Source organism: Pleurodeles waltl, chromosome 3_1 (genome assembly GCF_031143425.1).
Source record: "Pleurodeles waltl isolate 20211129_DDA chromosome 3_1, aPleWal1.hap1.20221129, whole genome shotgun sequence".
Lineage (NCBI taxonomy): Eukaryota > Metazoa > Chordata > Amphibia > Caudata > Salamandridae > Pleurodeles > Pleurodeles waltl.
The window spans coordinates 1718643146-1718657626 of record NC_090440.1 but is presented as its reverse complement, the minus strand read 5'-3'; the positions used below and the strand labels follow the sequence as shown (position 1 = coordinate 1718657626).

The window sequence follows — 14481 nt, the reverse complement described above, 5'->3', positions numbered from 1 at the left end:
AAGTCTGGTCTGCAGGTCTAAGGATGCCCACTAACTACTGCATTTATGGGGCATTTAGGGGAGTATGTGGTAGTGGCAAATGGGCCATCTACCTTAGGGGGGCTAAACCCACCATATGACCACTTCCTGAGGGAAGAAGTCACATCCCTAACCCTGATTGGCTAATTTCCTACCATGCAAGATGGAAGAAAATGAAATGGAGAGGTAACCTTGCTTGCTTCACCTGAGGGGTAGTGCAGGCAGAGGGTGGCCACTTCTCCTAGTCTTTGTGCATTTGCCCACCGTTGCTCCAGCCAAAAGTGAGGGTTTGCAACAGAGGCAGCCATCTGCTACTAGCAACAGGGCAGGGGGGTCGAGTTTCAAGGGCAGCAAGCGCTTTGAAGCTTGCAGGCAGGCAGGGCAGTGTACATTCCTGGGAGAGGAGGTGTAACACCTCTGCCCAGGAAGGGTTTTGTTTTCTGGTCCCAGAGAGCAAAGGCCCTCACCCTAAGGATCCAGAACCTTGTCGGGTGGTGGCAGGCTGGTTGGAACCGACCGGCCAGCAACCATGCCAGGGCTACTTAGTTTTACAGGGGTCACCTCTAAGGTGGCCCCTGGGTACATTTTGCATAAACTCAATACTGGTACCAGTTTGGATTTGTTGTTCTGAGTTGTTTGCTACTAAACAACCCAGGTTTCAGAGTGGCTTTTATCTAAATGCATTGTGTCCAACACATGCATTTAAATATCAGCTCTGTACACTTAGTATGCCCCAAGTTTGACAAGGACACAGCAGGGGTATATTGCTCATACACCTATGACCACACATGCATTATAGCGCACCCTGCCTCAGGCTGTAAGGCCTGCCACAGCGATGGCTTACTTATAGTGCATGCAGTGTGAAGTGGGCATGTCACATAGGCTGTGTGCCAGGTCATGTTTGCATTTTAGGATTACACCAAGACACTCAGTCTGCAATGGCGTGGCCGAGTGCACTTGGATGCAAGGTCCCAGAGGGTGGCACAATCTGTGGTGCTGCCTTCAGGGACCTACCCTTAGTACCCCATTCCTGGGTACCTGAGGTACCATTTACTAGGGACTTATAGTGGCAGCAACGGTGTTACCAATGCATCACAACAGTTTTGTGAAAGATCTGACCCTGGGAACCTATTTCGTAGGGGCCCATGGAACTTACAACTTTTAAACCACATCATATACCAGGCAAAAGGTGAGGGCTAACCATGTCAAAAGAGGCACTTTCTCACAGGTGGGGCCTAAGTTGTATAGTGTCTTGAATGTGTGTGAGGAGTTTGAAATAAGTGAGCCAGTGGAGCTCCCTGATGTGTGGTGTGATGTGAATTCTGTGAAGGAGGTTGAGGGTGAGTCTTATTTGCGAGTTCTGGATGGGTTGTAGTCTTCTAATGAATTGCTATGTTGTTCCAGAATAGAGGGTTTTCTCATAGTCCAACTTGCTGGTGACTAGGGTGTGAGTGACAGTTTTTCTTGTGTTGCTTGGGAGCCATACTAGAAAAATCAGGGTGTGGAAGTGTTAGAAATGGGTTCTCTGGTTGGCAGTCAGTTTGTACTCTGTACAAGCAGGGACCCTCACTCTAGTCAGGGCAATGGAGATACACACTTAGATAACCCCTGCTCACCTCGTGGTAGCTTGGCACAAACAGTCAGGCTTATCTCAAAAGGCAATGTGTAAAAGTATTTGTACCACCACACACAGTAATACAGTGCAAAACACTACAAAATGAACACCACAGCAGTATTGAAACATAGCCAATATTTATCGAAATCAAACAAGACCAAAATGACAAAAATCCAACATACACAAGTCAAGTTATGAATTTTTAATGTAAAAAGAGCCTTACTCTAGAGGAAGCAATGGAAATGTTGCTGTTACACAAAGTACCTGGTTTGCGTAAAAAATAAAGCTGCACAGGTATACTTCGGAAAAGTCAGTGATGCGTCAATTCCTTACTCCTAAATGAGGCCGTGCATCATTTTTTTCTCAGCGAGGCGGATGTGTCTTTCGCAAGAGAGCGATGCATCAATTTCAGGAGCGGGTGTTGCATCATTTCTCCAGTCGCGATGCAGGTGATGCATCGACTTCCCAGCTGCAATGCAGATGGTGCGTCCATTTCAGCCGTGAGGCGGGTGTCGCATCTTTTTTACAGCTGAGTTGCAGGTGGTACATTAAAATTTTGCTGCACGGCTTCCTCTGCGTGGATTTCAGTCCTTGTTCTACCAGCTTCACCTTTCAGGGGCCCAGGAACTGGATAGGGCACCACTTGGCAGGGCAGGATTCTCACAAAGAGTCCAGCTGCTGGCAGAGGAAGTCTTTAATGGCCATGAGACTTCAACAACAGGAGGCAAGCTCAGGACTAGCCCTTGGAGATTCTTCACAAGCATTAATATACCATAAAGTCCAGTCTTTATCCTCTTTCAGGCAGAAGCAGCAACTGCAGGCCAACCCAGCAAAGGACAGTCACAGGAAAAGGGGCAGTACTCCTCCTCCAGCTCTTCTCCTTGGCACAGGTTCCTCTTGGTTCTGGGAGAAAATCTGAGAATCTGGGGTTTTGGGTCCACTACTTATACCCCTTTCTGCCTTTGAAGTAGGCAAACTTCAAAAGGAAAGTCTCTTTTGTTCACAAGATCCTGTCTTGCCCAGGCCTGGCCCTAGACTCACACCAGGGGATTGGAGACTGCATTGTGAGAGAGCAGGCACAGCCCATTCAGGTGTAAGTGACCACTCCTCCCTCCACTCCAGCCCAGATGGCCCATCAGAATATGAAGGCTAAACCCCAGCTCCCTTTGTGTCAATGTCTAGAGGGGATTCACAAACAGCCCAACAGCTTTACCAAAAGATGCATTTTTAAATTGGGAGTTCAGAGATCCCCAAACTCCACATTTCTATCTGCTCCCAAAAGGAAACTGCAATTAAAAGATATTTAAAGGCAGCCCCTATGTTACCCTATGAGAGAGATAGGCCTTGCAACAGTGAAAAACGAATTTGGCAGTATTTCACTGTTAGGACATGTGAAAGACACCGGTACATGTCCCACCTTTAACATACACTGCACCCTGCCTATTGGGCTACTTAGGGCCTACCTTAGGGGTGCACTACATGAAGAACAAGCATTTTCAATGCAATAGGGTCTCTCATTTCTCCGAGTTAGAGCTATTAGCATATGTAAACTCCCAACTGGATTTTTCTTGCCACATAAAATGGACACAAACAGCGCAATTGCGCTGCTATAGTTCACTTGTAGTGAAACCGATCGACAATTGTCTACGTAACCGGCAAAAGTGCAATTAACTATGTAACAGGGTCGATGTTATGCAAAGCGCTCGACTTCTGCCAAGGGAGATTGCGCTGCGAAAAAAGATAAAAAGTAGTCCACAAACCTGACGGAAAACAGATAGCCTTGCATCTTTTCAGTACTTGGTCGCTGCGCTCGAGGAGGGCTAATCACCGGAAAAGGCATGACATATGTGTCCCTTCCACTAATGAAAGCAAACAGATTTTAACAGGCAAGCCCACGAACCAATGAAAGACACTGACGTGACATGCACGGGGCTCCGAGCCCTTTTCTATCTCCTAAAGTGTCTTGCAAACGAAACGCATGCGCATGCAACGCAGGCTCGACTTTAAAAAGGGAACGTTTGGGCCTGGCAAGAGTGTACACTTGCCAGGTCTAATTGGCAGCTTAAATAACTGCACACACACAGACACTGCAGTGGCAGGTGTGAGCCAAGTTAACAGGGCTACTCGTGTGGGTGGCACAACCAGTGCTGCAGGCCCACTGGTAGCATTTGATTTACAGGCCCTGGGCACCTCTAGTGAACTGTACTAGAGAACTACTAGTAAATCAAATATGCCAATCAGGGATAAGTCAATCACCAATACAATTTGCATATGCACTTTAGCACTGGTTAGCAGTGATAAAGTGCCCAGAGTCCTATAGCCAACAACAAATGGTCAGAAAAACAAAAAAATAGGAGGAAGGAGGCAAACAGTTTGGGGATGACTCTGCAAAAAGGGCCAGGTGCAACAGGAATAAAGATTCAGTGGCAACAATTAATTGTGCGGTCACGTCCAGTTTGCTGTCAATGATTATTTGAAGGTTCCTGGTATGGGTGCTGGATGAGGGCCCCAGTTTGACCAGTTGGTGTCCCCTAGTGAGGTGATCTTTGTCGAAGATCACTATTTTTGCCTTTTCGTGTTGAGCTTCAGACATTTGGCTTTCATCCAATTAGCGACTTCTGTCATGCAGGCAGTGAAGTTATTTCTTGCAATGAGAGTTTTGTCACAGAGGGAGAGTAAGAGTTGTGTCGTCAGTGGGGGAGTAGACGTTGATGTCATCTGCACAAATGAAGTTGACCAGAGGAATCATGTATGTGTTGAAGAGGATGAGGCTGAGTGATGAACCTTGAGGCACTCCGCAGTTGAGTTTGTGGGTGTCCGAGGAGTAAAGTTCCAGCATGACAGCTTGTGTTTTATCCGCTAAGAAGGCGTAGATCCAGAGGAGTGGATCCTTGGAAGTCAACTTTGTGCAGGGGCCTGTTGAGAAAGGGGCATGAGACTATGTCAGATGCTGCAGAGAGGTCCAGAAGACTAAGGGCTTCCATGTCCTCTGTCAGAGTTCATGCAGATGTTGTTGGTGGCAGCGAAAAGTGCAGTTTCAGTACTGTAGTTATACCTGAAACCAGACTGCATGGAGTCAAGGAGCTGGTGGTTGCTGAGGCATTGGTTAATGCAGGACTTTATTGAACAGTCACCATATTTTATATATTTATATTCACACAAAGTCAAGTCTTAAAAACAACCTCACTATGCTGTTCAATTTGTGAACTGTGTTTAAGGTACAGTTGTGGCAGGCTACTCGAGTCACAAAGGAGGAACATTAGTCCAAAACTAGTGTTTCAAGGTAAGAGGGTATTAAGGCTAGACTGGCAATTATGTGAGGTGTTGAAAAATGTATCTACTCCAGGAGATAGAGGGTTTTAGAGCTGGGAGCTGACCAACTACCATAAAAGAGATAAGTTTGTGTGTGTTTTTTTTTTAATCTGACAATATGGTAGTAGTGCACTTACTGAAAGCTGCATGTAGGTTACATTGATGGAATAGTTGACGAGACAGTCATAGCTGAGCATACTGAAATACATTTTTCAAAGAATGACATATCAAGGGGTCACATACTCCTGTTGTTGATTATATCATTGGTATACAGAGGTCCAGATTCAGAGCAAACTGGGCATAGGCAAATGCTGGAATTTCATCCTCAAGGACCAAACGATCAGAAGCAGTACAGTGCACAAGGAACTTGGGGATGTAGTGGACCTACTACTTGCTTCCCGAATGAAGGCAGCTAATAGATATCCCATAGCATGTTCTTGCAGTGTCAGTGACCCTAGAATTTCCGGAGGAAAGAGCCTGGCAGTTTGTAATGTGGGTGAACAACAGCAGGAAGACCTGTTTATGAGTCAGGCCAAGCTGCTGCCACTAACCTTAACAATAACTTAGAAGGGGGAGAAAACCCTGTGAAGAGTTTCCCCTTTGCGGACTGCTTTGAAGGGCTTTGCAGGAAGCACTGGTCAGGAAACTCAGGGGTGAGGTTGGATGTATTCAATTTCTGAGATACAGCCAGTAATTTGTAATTATCCTGGGTGGCATCTGGGCATGCAGTATAGGGTGCTGCGTGTAATCCTAATAAAAACCTAGTAGTTTGTGATTGAAATTGTCAACTAACTAAAATTAATATTTTCTACCATACAGAGGAAGCAAAGACGAGAGACATTAATCAAGCGTTTAGGTCAAAGGCTACTTAAGGTTTGTTGAAGCATGGAAACAAGAGGGCAAACAGGCAGTCAGAAAAATGGGACAAGTTAAAATGCTCCTGCTGAAAAGGATTCCAAATCCAACAGAAAGATGGTGCACCTGAAGAGGGCTTTCTCTTATGTCACATAGTAGCAGTGGTAGGGAATGGAAATTTTTTGGGTAGTGGGCACTTGAAATTGTCTGAAATAATCCATTGAGCTCATCAGCAGAACTAGTGTTCAATAGAAGCAAAAACTATGTTTCGGTGTGGGAGGGGAGGATTGTGGGAGGGGAGGATTTTGGGAGGGGGGGTGGTGGAGGAGGAGGGGGGAATTGTCACAGTTGGTAAACTTTGTTACCCAGTTATTTTCTTCCAGGGATTGGTGCACTATTACCATGTATACCAGAATAGGGGCATAATTACAACAAGGGTGCCTTTTCATTAGTATGAGTGTATGTATGTGATATTTCTATACATTGATCCCATCCCAGTCAAAAGTACAGGATCAAAGACAAGCACTGGATTGGAGAGGTAAGTGGTTTGTGGACTCTTACTGCATTGTGTTGTGGTGTTTTAAAGAGGCGAGCCTTCAACTTCCATAAACTTGACCAGCGTTGGGGCAATGGAAATAATAGATCTGTAGCTTTATTTTCCCCACAAGAAAGGCGTTACCTTGGCTGCACAAGCATAATGTGCTCCATCTTATGTGTAGGGAAAGCATAGGGATGTGAATAAACTACGGTTATATATGGCATCGTGGGCACACCACCCACTCAAAGGAGTTAGGAAAGGTCCTTTAAGGGATCAGTGGTGTTTAAAAGCTTATTTTACTTCGCAGTACAGATGGTAAGATAGAAAATAACCTGAGTGTATAAGTATCACTATGTGGATTGAGTGATTTCTGATTGGGTGCAATTAATGAGATGCACTTTTGAAGATCTGGCCAGTGAGGAGTTGTATTGTAATTATGGACCAGAGGGCTCACCAAATCCTGTTGCGTTTCTACTGGGGACAGAGAGCATGAGAAACAGATCCCCAAACTACTGATGCCTCCTCCCGACAACGGGTGGGGGGCAATCTCCAGAGAGTTCTCAGTACTAGATTACTGATGCTGTAGGTATTCTTTGAGCTAGCCGGAACTGTTCCATGTGGGCCCACATTATAGGGATCGAGCCTTCCCTCCTAACATCCTCATCCCTAAGAGCATTCAATACAGTGCAGTTTAGGGCACTTTTTTTTTTTTTTTACCAAAAGCCATAGGTTTCACAAGCTGCTCTGAGGAAGAAATATCCCAATAGTTAAGAGCCTACACTACAACAAGAATACAGTTTCACCACAGGAGCAGGCCCTGCATGGACCGATGAGAATATAGTGTGCTAGATACAAAACACTAGGTGCAGCGCAACCAAACACACTTACGACAAAGGACTAACTGCGTTTACATAACAATGCATACCCGAAAAAGACACAGCAAAATTGTATACCCTACAACACCAATTGTCAGTGATGTGCCAGACATAGTGCCGTTAATTGTTGTTGTGCCAGACAGTAGCCCCTCAAAATTTTTAAAAATTATGTCAGAAAATGGCACACTGTCAGAGCTAATATTATATGCCGGAGTACACTTTTACATGACGAGGTAACTATCGTGGGCTTTGTTCTAATACTTCAGGGGTTTGTCTCTTATCGTTTAAGACTCTTCCAAGAAATTGCAGGTACTGTTAACAGTTTAACAAGGCAAACTTGGAAAGGGTGATGTAAAAAATGCCAGCACTCCTAGACATACCTGTGGTGATGCTCAAACAGACTAGGACTGCTCAGTACATAAGTGAACTGTTCTTAGTGTGAGAGAGGTGCATCTGGCCTATTATCCCTGGAATATTGATTGTACAAACTGAGGGGCCACAAAGTAGAACAATGTTTCAACGCTATATTGAGACTAGTTTCCACAAAGGCCTTCACATGGCATAGTGCTTAGATGCCAAGGCATTATGGAGTTTCGTTAAGCCATGCTCTGATCTGCTGAGAGCGTAATTCTTTATGCTCACACCATGATGATTTAGCCAAATTTGAGGAAAATGGCCCCAAATCTAAGCTCCCTAGGACCACCTGAAGGCCTTTTTGGAGACTCAGAATGCAAGCTCTTTTTAACAAATCCTGTCCCTTTTGATTAATTTGTCATCTCACTGAACGAAAATAGGGGCTGAGTTATGGTCGCATTTGAAACAGTACAAGATCACATCTGCATGACACCTATCAAGATGCCTGGAAAAGAAGTCCCTTTACGTCACATTCTGCTTACTACTCTAATCCTCAAAACGTAATCAGACATGTGGCATTAATATCTATACAACCACAACAGCTCCTTAATACATTGGTCTCGTCTGGACACAACTAATATGCCATTTGAAGGCTCCTTTTCACAAAGGAGAGCACAATCTGGGCTTTTGCTGGATCTTTGTTGCATGTGTCAGCACATCTGGGGAGTGTGGTTAAGATTAATGTTTGTCACAGCACTTCTGAGGCATAAAAACGACACTCTATAGCATAAGCCGGCACGCTGGATCCCTAGGATTTTACATAGGAGCACTGATACTATGTTTGGAGCATAGGACTGCCATTCCTTGCAATATGATTGCAAGTCTAATCAATACAATACAACTCTGCAACATATGACAAATCACAAGGCAGTAGTGATCCACACAGTTGTTGTGCTTTTTTGAGCTCCTTTTCCTGAAAAAAAAAAAATTAAAAAAAAACAGAAGGGTTTGGCTAGGAGAATCACTGGGAATGAAAAAAAAAAAACAATTGCAATATCATAATTGCAAAAGTTGAACTTCACCCTATTAAACCAGCAGAATTATTTAGCACGGCACTAATTGCAAACTGATAGCCATGAATTATAGATAACCCATAGTCAAACAAACATTAGTCAACACCTCCTAGCAGTAAGTTACACTGGCAAAATCCTGATCAAGGACAAATGAAAGTTAAACCATTGGAAAGAAAACATAACTCTAGCCAAAACGATCAAAGAGTGTCAGAAAATGCCACACACTATCCCCAGTCAAAACCAACCTTCTGCTTTTACTTCCTAGCACGTTTCAATTACACCTACTGTTTGATCTCCAATCAGGTGAAACAGAGATAAAACAATTGGAAAGGAAGTGAAGATATTCCAGCTGACACATTTGCCTAACAACTTATATAGTGCACAAATTAGAATCTTACTTCTAGACCTGGACAATACCAGAAGACACTTGAAATGAGAATCCCTCAATCCCCAAAGCAACAGGCATTGGCAAAACAATATTGTCTGGCCTTGACAAACGTGTTTTTTTTTTTTTAACCGCAATCATAAGTAAAAAAATAAATAAAAAAAAATAAATAAAAAAAAGGGGGGAAAACAAATGCCTCCATCTAAACATGCAAAAACAGCATGGTGATGGAATGCTTGAATTAACCTCAGCCACTAGCAATCGTTCAGGGGAGGATTCCAATCCATCATGTCTCACCTACCCCGCTGCCCCAGTTTGAACCCAGCCATATGCAAATCAGTCCTGTCTCTGTTCCTCATGTGAAAAATCCAGCCCAAACTGCCAGGCATATCCTTCCTGAACTGGTATACGAACAACCCAGACCGGTTTCACCCCAGTTCAGGCTCATCAGACAGCTATAGCTGGATTCTGGTGACAGGGTGCACACAACCTGCTTCTGAGCATACCAATCCCACGTAGGGGGACACCTTGAAATATACAAAAAAGTGATGGATGGAATACTAGATTTAATATCAGCGGCTGGTAATTAATTGGGTTTGCATCCCAGTCCATAGTTATTTAGCGTACCATGCCACTTCAGTTTGGACCCAGCTACATGCAAATCAGTCTTGGCCCTGCTCCAATGGGAACAGTTCAGCTCGCACTGCCCTCCCTGATGAGGAATATAAGCAACCCAGGACTGGTTTCACTCTAGTTAGTCGTCATCATCAGACACATAAATAGCTTGATTCCAGTGGCAGTGTGCATGCAACAGAGTTCTCTCCCTGACAACGTAGTTATCATCCCACCTAATTTGATTGTGGGTGGATATTGTTTGGCCACGGCAGAGAATACGGTGTCTCTGTTGTTGCTAAACTTCTTCAACGACCCTGGGGCGTAAGTGCCTTTGGAGAAATGGCCACATATCTGCCTGCCCATTTTAGGTTGAAGCCTACCAGACAGCACAGCTGTCTGGTTTGCTAACGACAACTTGGGGACATTTCGGAAAGCTTCCCTGGGAATGCAATCTGACCACTGCTTGTCATTGGCTTTGTGGATTGTTACTCACATTGGCTTGCTTTCTATTTGCTGGCTCTACTCATTTTAGGCTGCCAAGCTGGAGTTTGTGCTTTCACTTTACCAAACCGAATTTACTATATTATTCCATCAGTACTGGACTTCTGTAAACAGGCCTTTAACTCTTGCCCTTATCTGGTCTCATTTGCTGTGCATTCAAAGACAGAGGACAAATGTCAGGTTGTGTTTTCCAGGGAGCATGGTGTTTACCTTTCTTTCCCTGACTTCAAGGTGAGAGGATGTATGTGACAATCATGCTGGCTACTGGGGAAGTGCTTGACAAGTCTGTAAGATGTTATTTTTTTCTAGCATGCTTAGATTTAAAAAAATGTATTTCAGAAAAAACGGTCACTCAAGCATCAGTTTCTCTAGTGTTTTAATAACTCTTTTAGTTGTGCCATGATGTTTTTAATAATTGTGAATTAGTGTGACATTGTAGCTGTTTGTGATTTGATTCTTAGCTATCAATTAAATACTTTATAACATGTAACTGTCAAATTGTGTGTGAATCCAACAGGGACACATTGAAGGAGATGTTCTTTCTACGAAGAGGCAATAATGCACACATTGTATATTTTTTTTACTATTGATGGGAAAAGATACGCAGTGGATTCCTTTCCCATTTCATGAGGTGTACGCGCTGCAATGAAGTAGCACACAGCAGCTTGAAGTACCTTAGCGCTCTCTCTTGGGAAGAGAGTGCAGTACTGGAGGAACAATGGCAATGGTTAGAGTTTGCGAAAATCCCTGGAGTTAAAGTACTTGTGCACCTGCAATTACAGCCTTTGCGAATTCCCATTCTAGGACGCTCTCGCAACTGAGAAGGCTTTCAGGCCTTTGAGAGCAGAGAGGGAGCGCTGAGGACCGGTTACGTTTATGTAGAGGTGGCAGTGGAATATGAAGATTGGAGGGCCCGTGCGTCCTTATCTGCAGTGCTGCATAGTTCCAGAAGGCAAAATATGTCCAGCGCCTTTATCATTAGTATAGCAACAAATCACTTACTTAACCAAGGTGCCCTTTACGTACACTCCTAGGATTTCCTTCCATTGGTTTTGTATGGTTGTTCGGCTGTGTATGGTTAGTAGAGTCGTAAGTGCCTCGTTTACTAATGGATGGTTGAAGTGGAAGTAAAATGCGTCTGATCCCGCTAAAGATATTTGTAGTGTGTCAGGTCTATGAATGGGTTAAAATTCCTTCAAATATAGAAGAACATGTACAGAAAATCCCTCTTGTGCATCTACATGATAGTACAAAGTACTAAAGATCGAAAGTCCTCGCTTAGCAATAGGCTGTATAATAAAAGTCCCCATAATCTAACACAAACAGAAAACCACAGGGTGGCAAGCAGATCTCCAAGAAACAACTGCAGTGAGAGACATAAGTGCTCAGAGCAGACACAAACAAGCACCGATAACAGTGGAAGGAATAAACCCAATAGAACGGGTGAGTGACGCATAAGAAACCACACAAATCAACGACAGGCAACCACCGCGATGAGAGATGCAGAAGCTTCTGCAAGAATGACAAACTGCCACCTTCATCAGTGGCAGACAGACAACCAACCAACCAGAGCACAGACAGACCACCATGCACATCTGTGACAGGCATACACGACCCAGGGCAGTGAGGAGCAAGGCTTTTGAGTGAAATGAGAAACCTACGTCGAGAAGAAATATAGGTCTATCGGCAGTGCTTTAAATTGGCCGGTACGGAGTACCGGCACTTTTTTATTTTGAGAGGGAAAATACCTGCACTGCTCAAGAAAAACGTAATGCTTTTAATTGGAGAGTTCCGGCACTTCTCAGCACTTCTATTTCCCCATTTCAAGCACTGGCTATCGGGGTACAAGTTGAGAGTGTAAAGGAGAGATCAACTAGGACAGCAAGGTATGGTATGCCGGATATGAAGGAGTGAGTACTTCGGTGTTATGGTAGAAAGGGTGTCGAATATAAAGGCTCCTAGGTTTGTGGGGAAGGTCAGAAAGGGGAATAAACAAGTTAGTGTTTCAGAGATGTCCTCCACCATCACCGAAGTCGCCCTGTAGACACGTTCAAAATAGAGCCCCTTACCTGACAAGAGGCGCCTTCTCGTGCACAGTGTCGGTGAAACAGCAGCATCCCCCCTTCCAACAGTCGAATGCACAGAACAGCTCCTTCAGCCCCATGGACCCTGCGGAGACCCGGAGAGCAGGTCAGTGACAGCAACAGCCAAGAGACCACACGGAAGGACCAGACACCCACCCCAGAAACAGCAACACCCCCAGTCAGTGGTTGGAGACTCCCATGGCAACAGAGACTTCCTACCGCAGTATTGTTACTAGTGGCTCCCCAGGTGCATCTAGACCACGTCCAGAGTACCAAAACAAAAATACGCGGGGGTAAGGGGCTTCCTAACTTAACAGGAACGACCTGAAACCTGCACAGAGAAACTCAAAAGGCTCGAGGACAGAGCTCCATCCAGTATGGAACAAATGAGAACAGACTGCTGTATCAAAGACCCCGGGTCCCAAGTAACCAACAAAAAAGATCACAACCGGGAGCAGCCAGAGAACAGCTGAAGAGCAGGGAGGGAGCGAGGCTCATGGCAACGCTCAACCGAGAACTATGGACCCATTTCGATCAGTGCAAGGGCGCCAGTACAGGAATGACCGTGCAGAGGAGCGAGCGGAAGAGACTGCTGGGTGACAGTCGAGTCACCGACAGTGCCTGCCGCGTTCACCAGCACTAACTGCAATCCGTTTGTGAGGTTTAACTCGACAGACACACTGCGCAGGCGCGCTAGTAACTAAGCGTCCAGTCCGCCTGACAGCTCTCCGAGGAGATCCCCAAACAGAAGCGGTACAAAATAAATCCTGAACCCATGCATTCATAGAACTAGGACTGCAAGAGTGAACATGCCACCTGGCCAACACACACGTACACGTCCGATGAGATGGAGCAGCTCGGAAGAGCAGCCTTCTTTGACCCATCGCATCAAGAGGGGGGCGGAGTCAACAGCTGCACGGCATTTCAATGCACCTTTCTGATTAAAATAATTACCCTCATATATATTTTGCAATGATGAGAAGTTACCCCATGCCATATGGGGCACAATCAGACACTTGTCGCATTTTCAGTCACAGTACTAAGCATTCTGGGCGTGTAGTTTCGCTCTTCCAATTGAAATCAGTGGCTTCTAAGAGACAGACGCATCGCTCCGAAAGCTAAAAACAACAAGTGTCACTGTCACTCAAGAACCCCGCTCCCCCCAGCCCTCCAGGCACTGCAAGCAACCCTTTCAGATTGCGCACCTGAGGCAGTGCCTGAGTCAGGCGATAGTCTGAGACAGTACTACCCGCCTCCCACGAACCCGCCCCCCCCAAACCTTCACCGCTAGCGCTGTGAATTCCTTTATGCATAAATCACAAATTACACAAAGAGCTGCTGCAACAAATCACCATGTGCGGTGCTACGGACACGCATGGCCCATGAAAGATTTAATGAAAGAAAACTATAGATATGCATTATTTGTGACTGAAAGTTAAGGTATTCGATGGCTAGGCTGTATACATCCTCCCACTGATGGCCATTTGTTTCTGTAATAGGCTGGAGTAAAAGGACATATTTCAGACGAGGGGCATTGACGTAGATCACGCTGCGCTGCAGACGGAAATAGATCTGCTCTCTCGGTGGTGGGGGGCTCCTGGCACACGTTTAAGTGGGAAAGCTGTTCCCTCCCACCTTGCGCTGCCGGCTGAGTCACAACTTCATTCAGAGAGACATAGCGATAGAAGGAGACACACCAAAGCAGGCCTTGGGTAGCAACAGACCATATTGATTCCCAGAATAAACCAGCAATTAAAGTCTTCACTCCCACTCATCTTACGGAGAGAAGCGCGCAACAAGGCGCTCATCGGTATTTACTTTCGCCCACTACAGCTCTGCGCCAAGCCAGACACATTCTATATTATAGGAAAACGCTTTCTGCGGGCACTTCCATCAGGAAGTCTCGGGCCGGCAGTAGGTAGCTCCACTCTTCAGTCGACAATTTAAGAAATGATTTATGGAGCAAAATAGAGTAAGATATCTGCAGCTTCAGGGGTTCTTTGTAGGAGATAGCCAAGGCTATTTTTTTGTGATGAGGAGTGGGAGGTAGAAGAAGGGCTGGCTCTCCCTACAAGAGTCCATTCTGCATCATGGGCGCAATGTTCTACTAGTGACACAATGGTGTGTGCTTTCCTCTTCGCCAAGTCAATAAAATCTCGACAATGTCAAACATGTTGTGTAGGTAACAACATTTTAGTGCTTACACAAAGACACATAGGAACATAACATAACATGTGTATTTGTAAAGCACACGTT

General features: G+C 45.1%; 1 protein-coding gene across 2 annotated transcripts in view; it reads right to left on the bottom strand.

The window, feature by feature from the left end:
- MREG (melanoregulin) overlaps positions 1–14481 on the bottom strand; it is a 163076-nt gene that overhangs the window by 138719 nt on the left and 9876 nt on the right. Inside the window, exons 1-2 of one of the 2 annotated variants that reach the window (XM_069225625.1) lie at positions 13180–13453; positions 12211–12310 (exon numbers count right to left, since the gene is read on the bottom strand). In XM_069225625.1, the coding sequence (XP_069081726.1) occupies positions 12211–12310; positions 13180–13222 (143 nt within the window). In that variant the 5' untranslated portion in view covers positions 13223–13453. Of the gene's footprint in view, positions 1–12210; positions 12311–13179; positions 13454–14481 lie in introns of those variants that run through there. The other variant, XM_069225624.1, reaches the window with a different exon arrangement.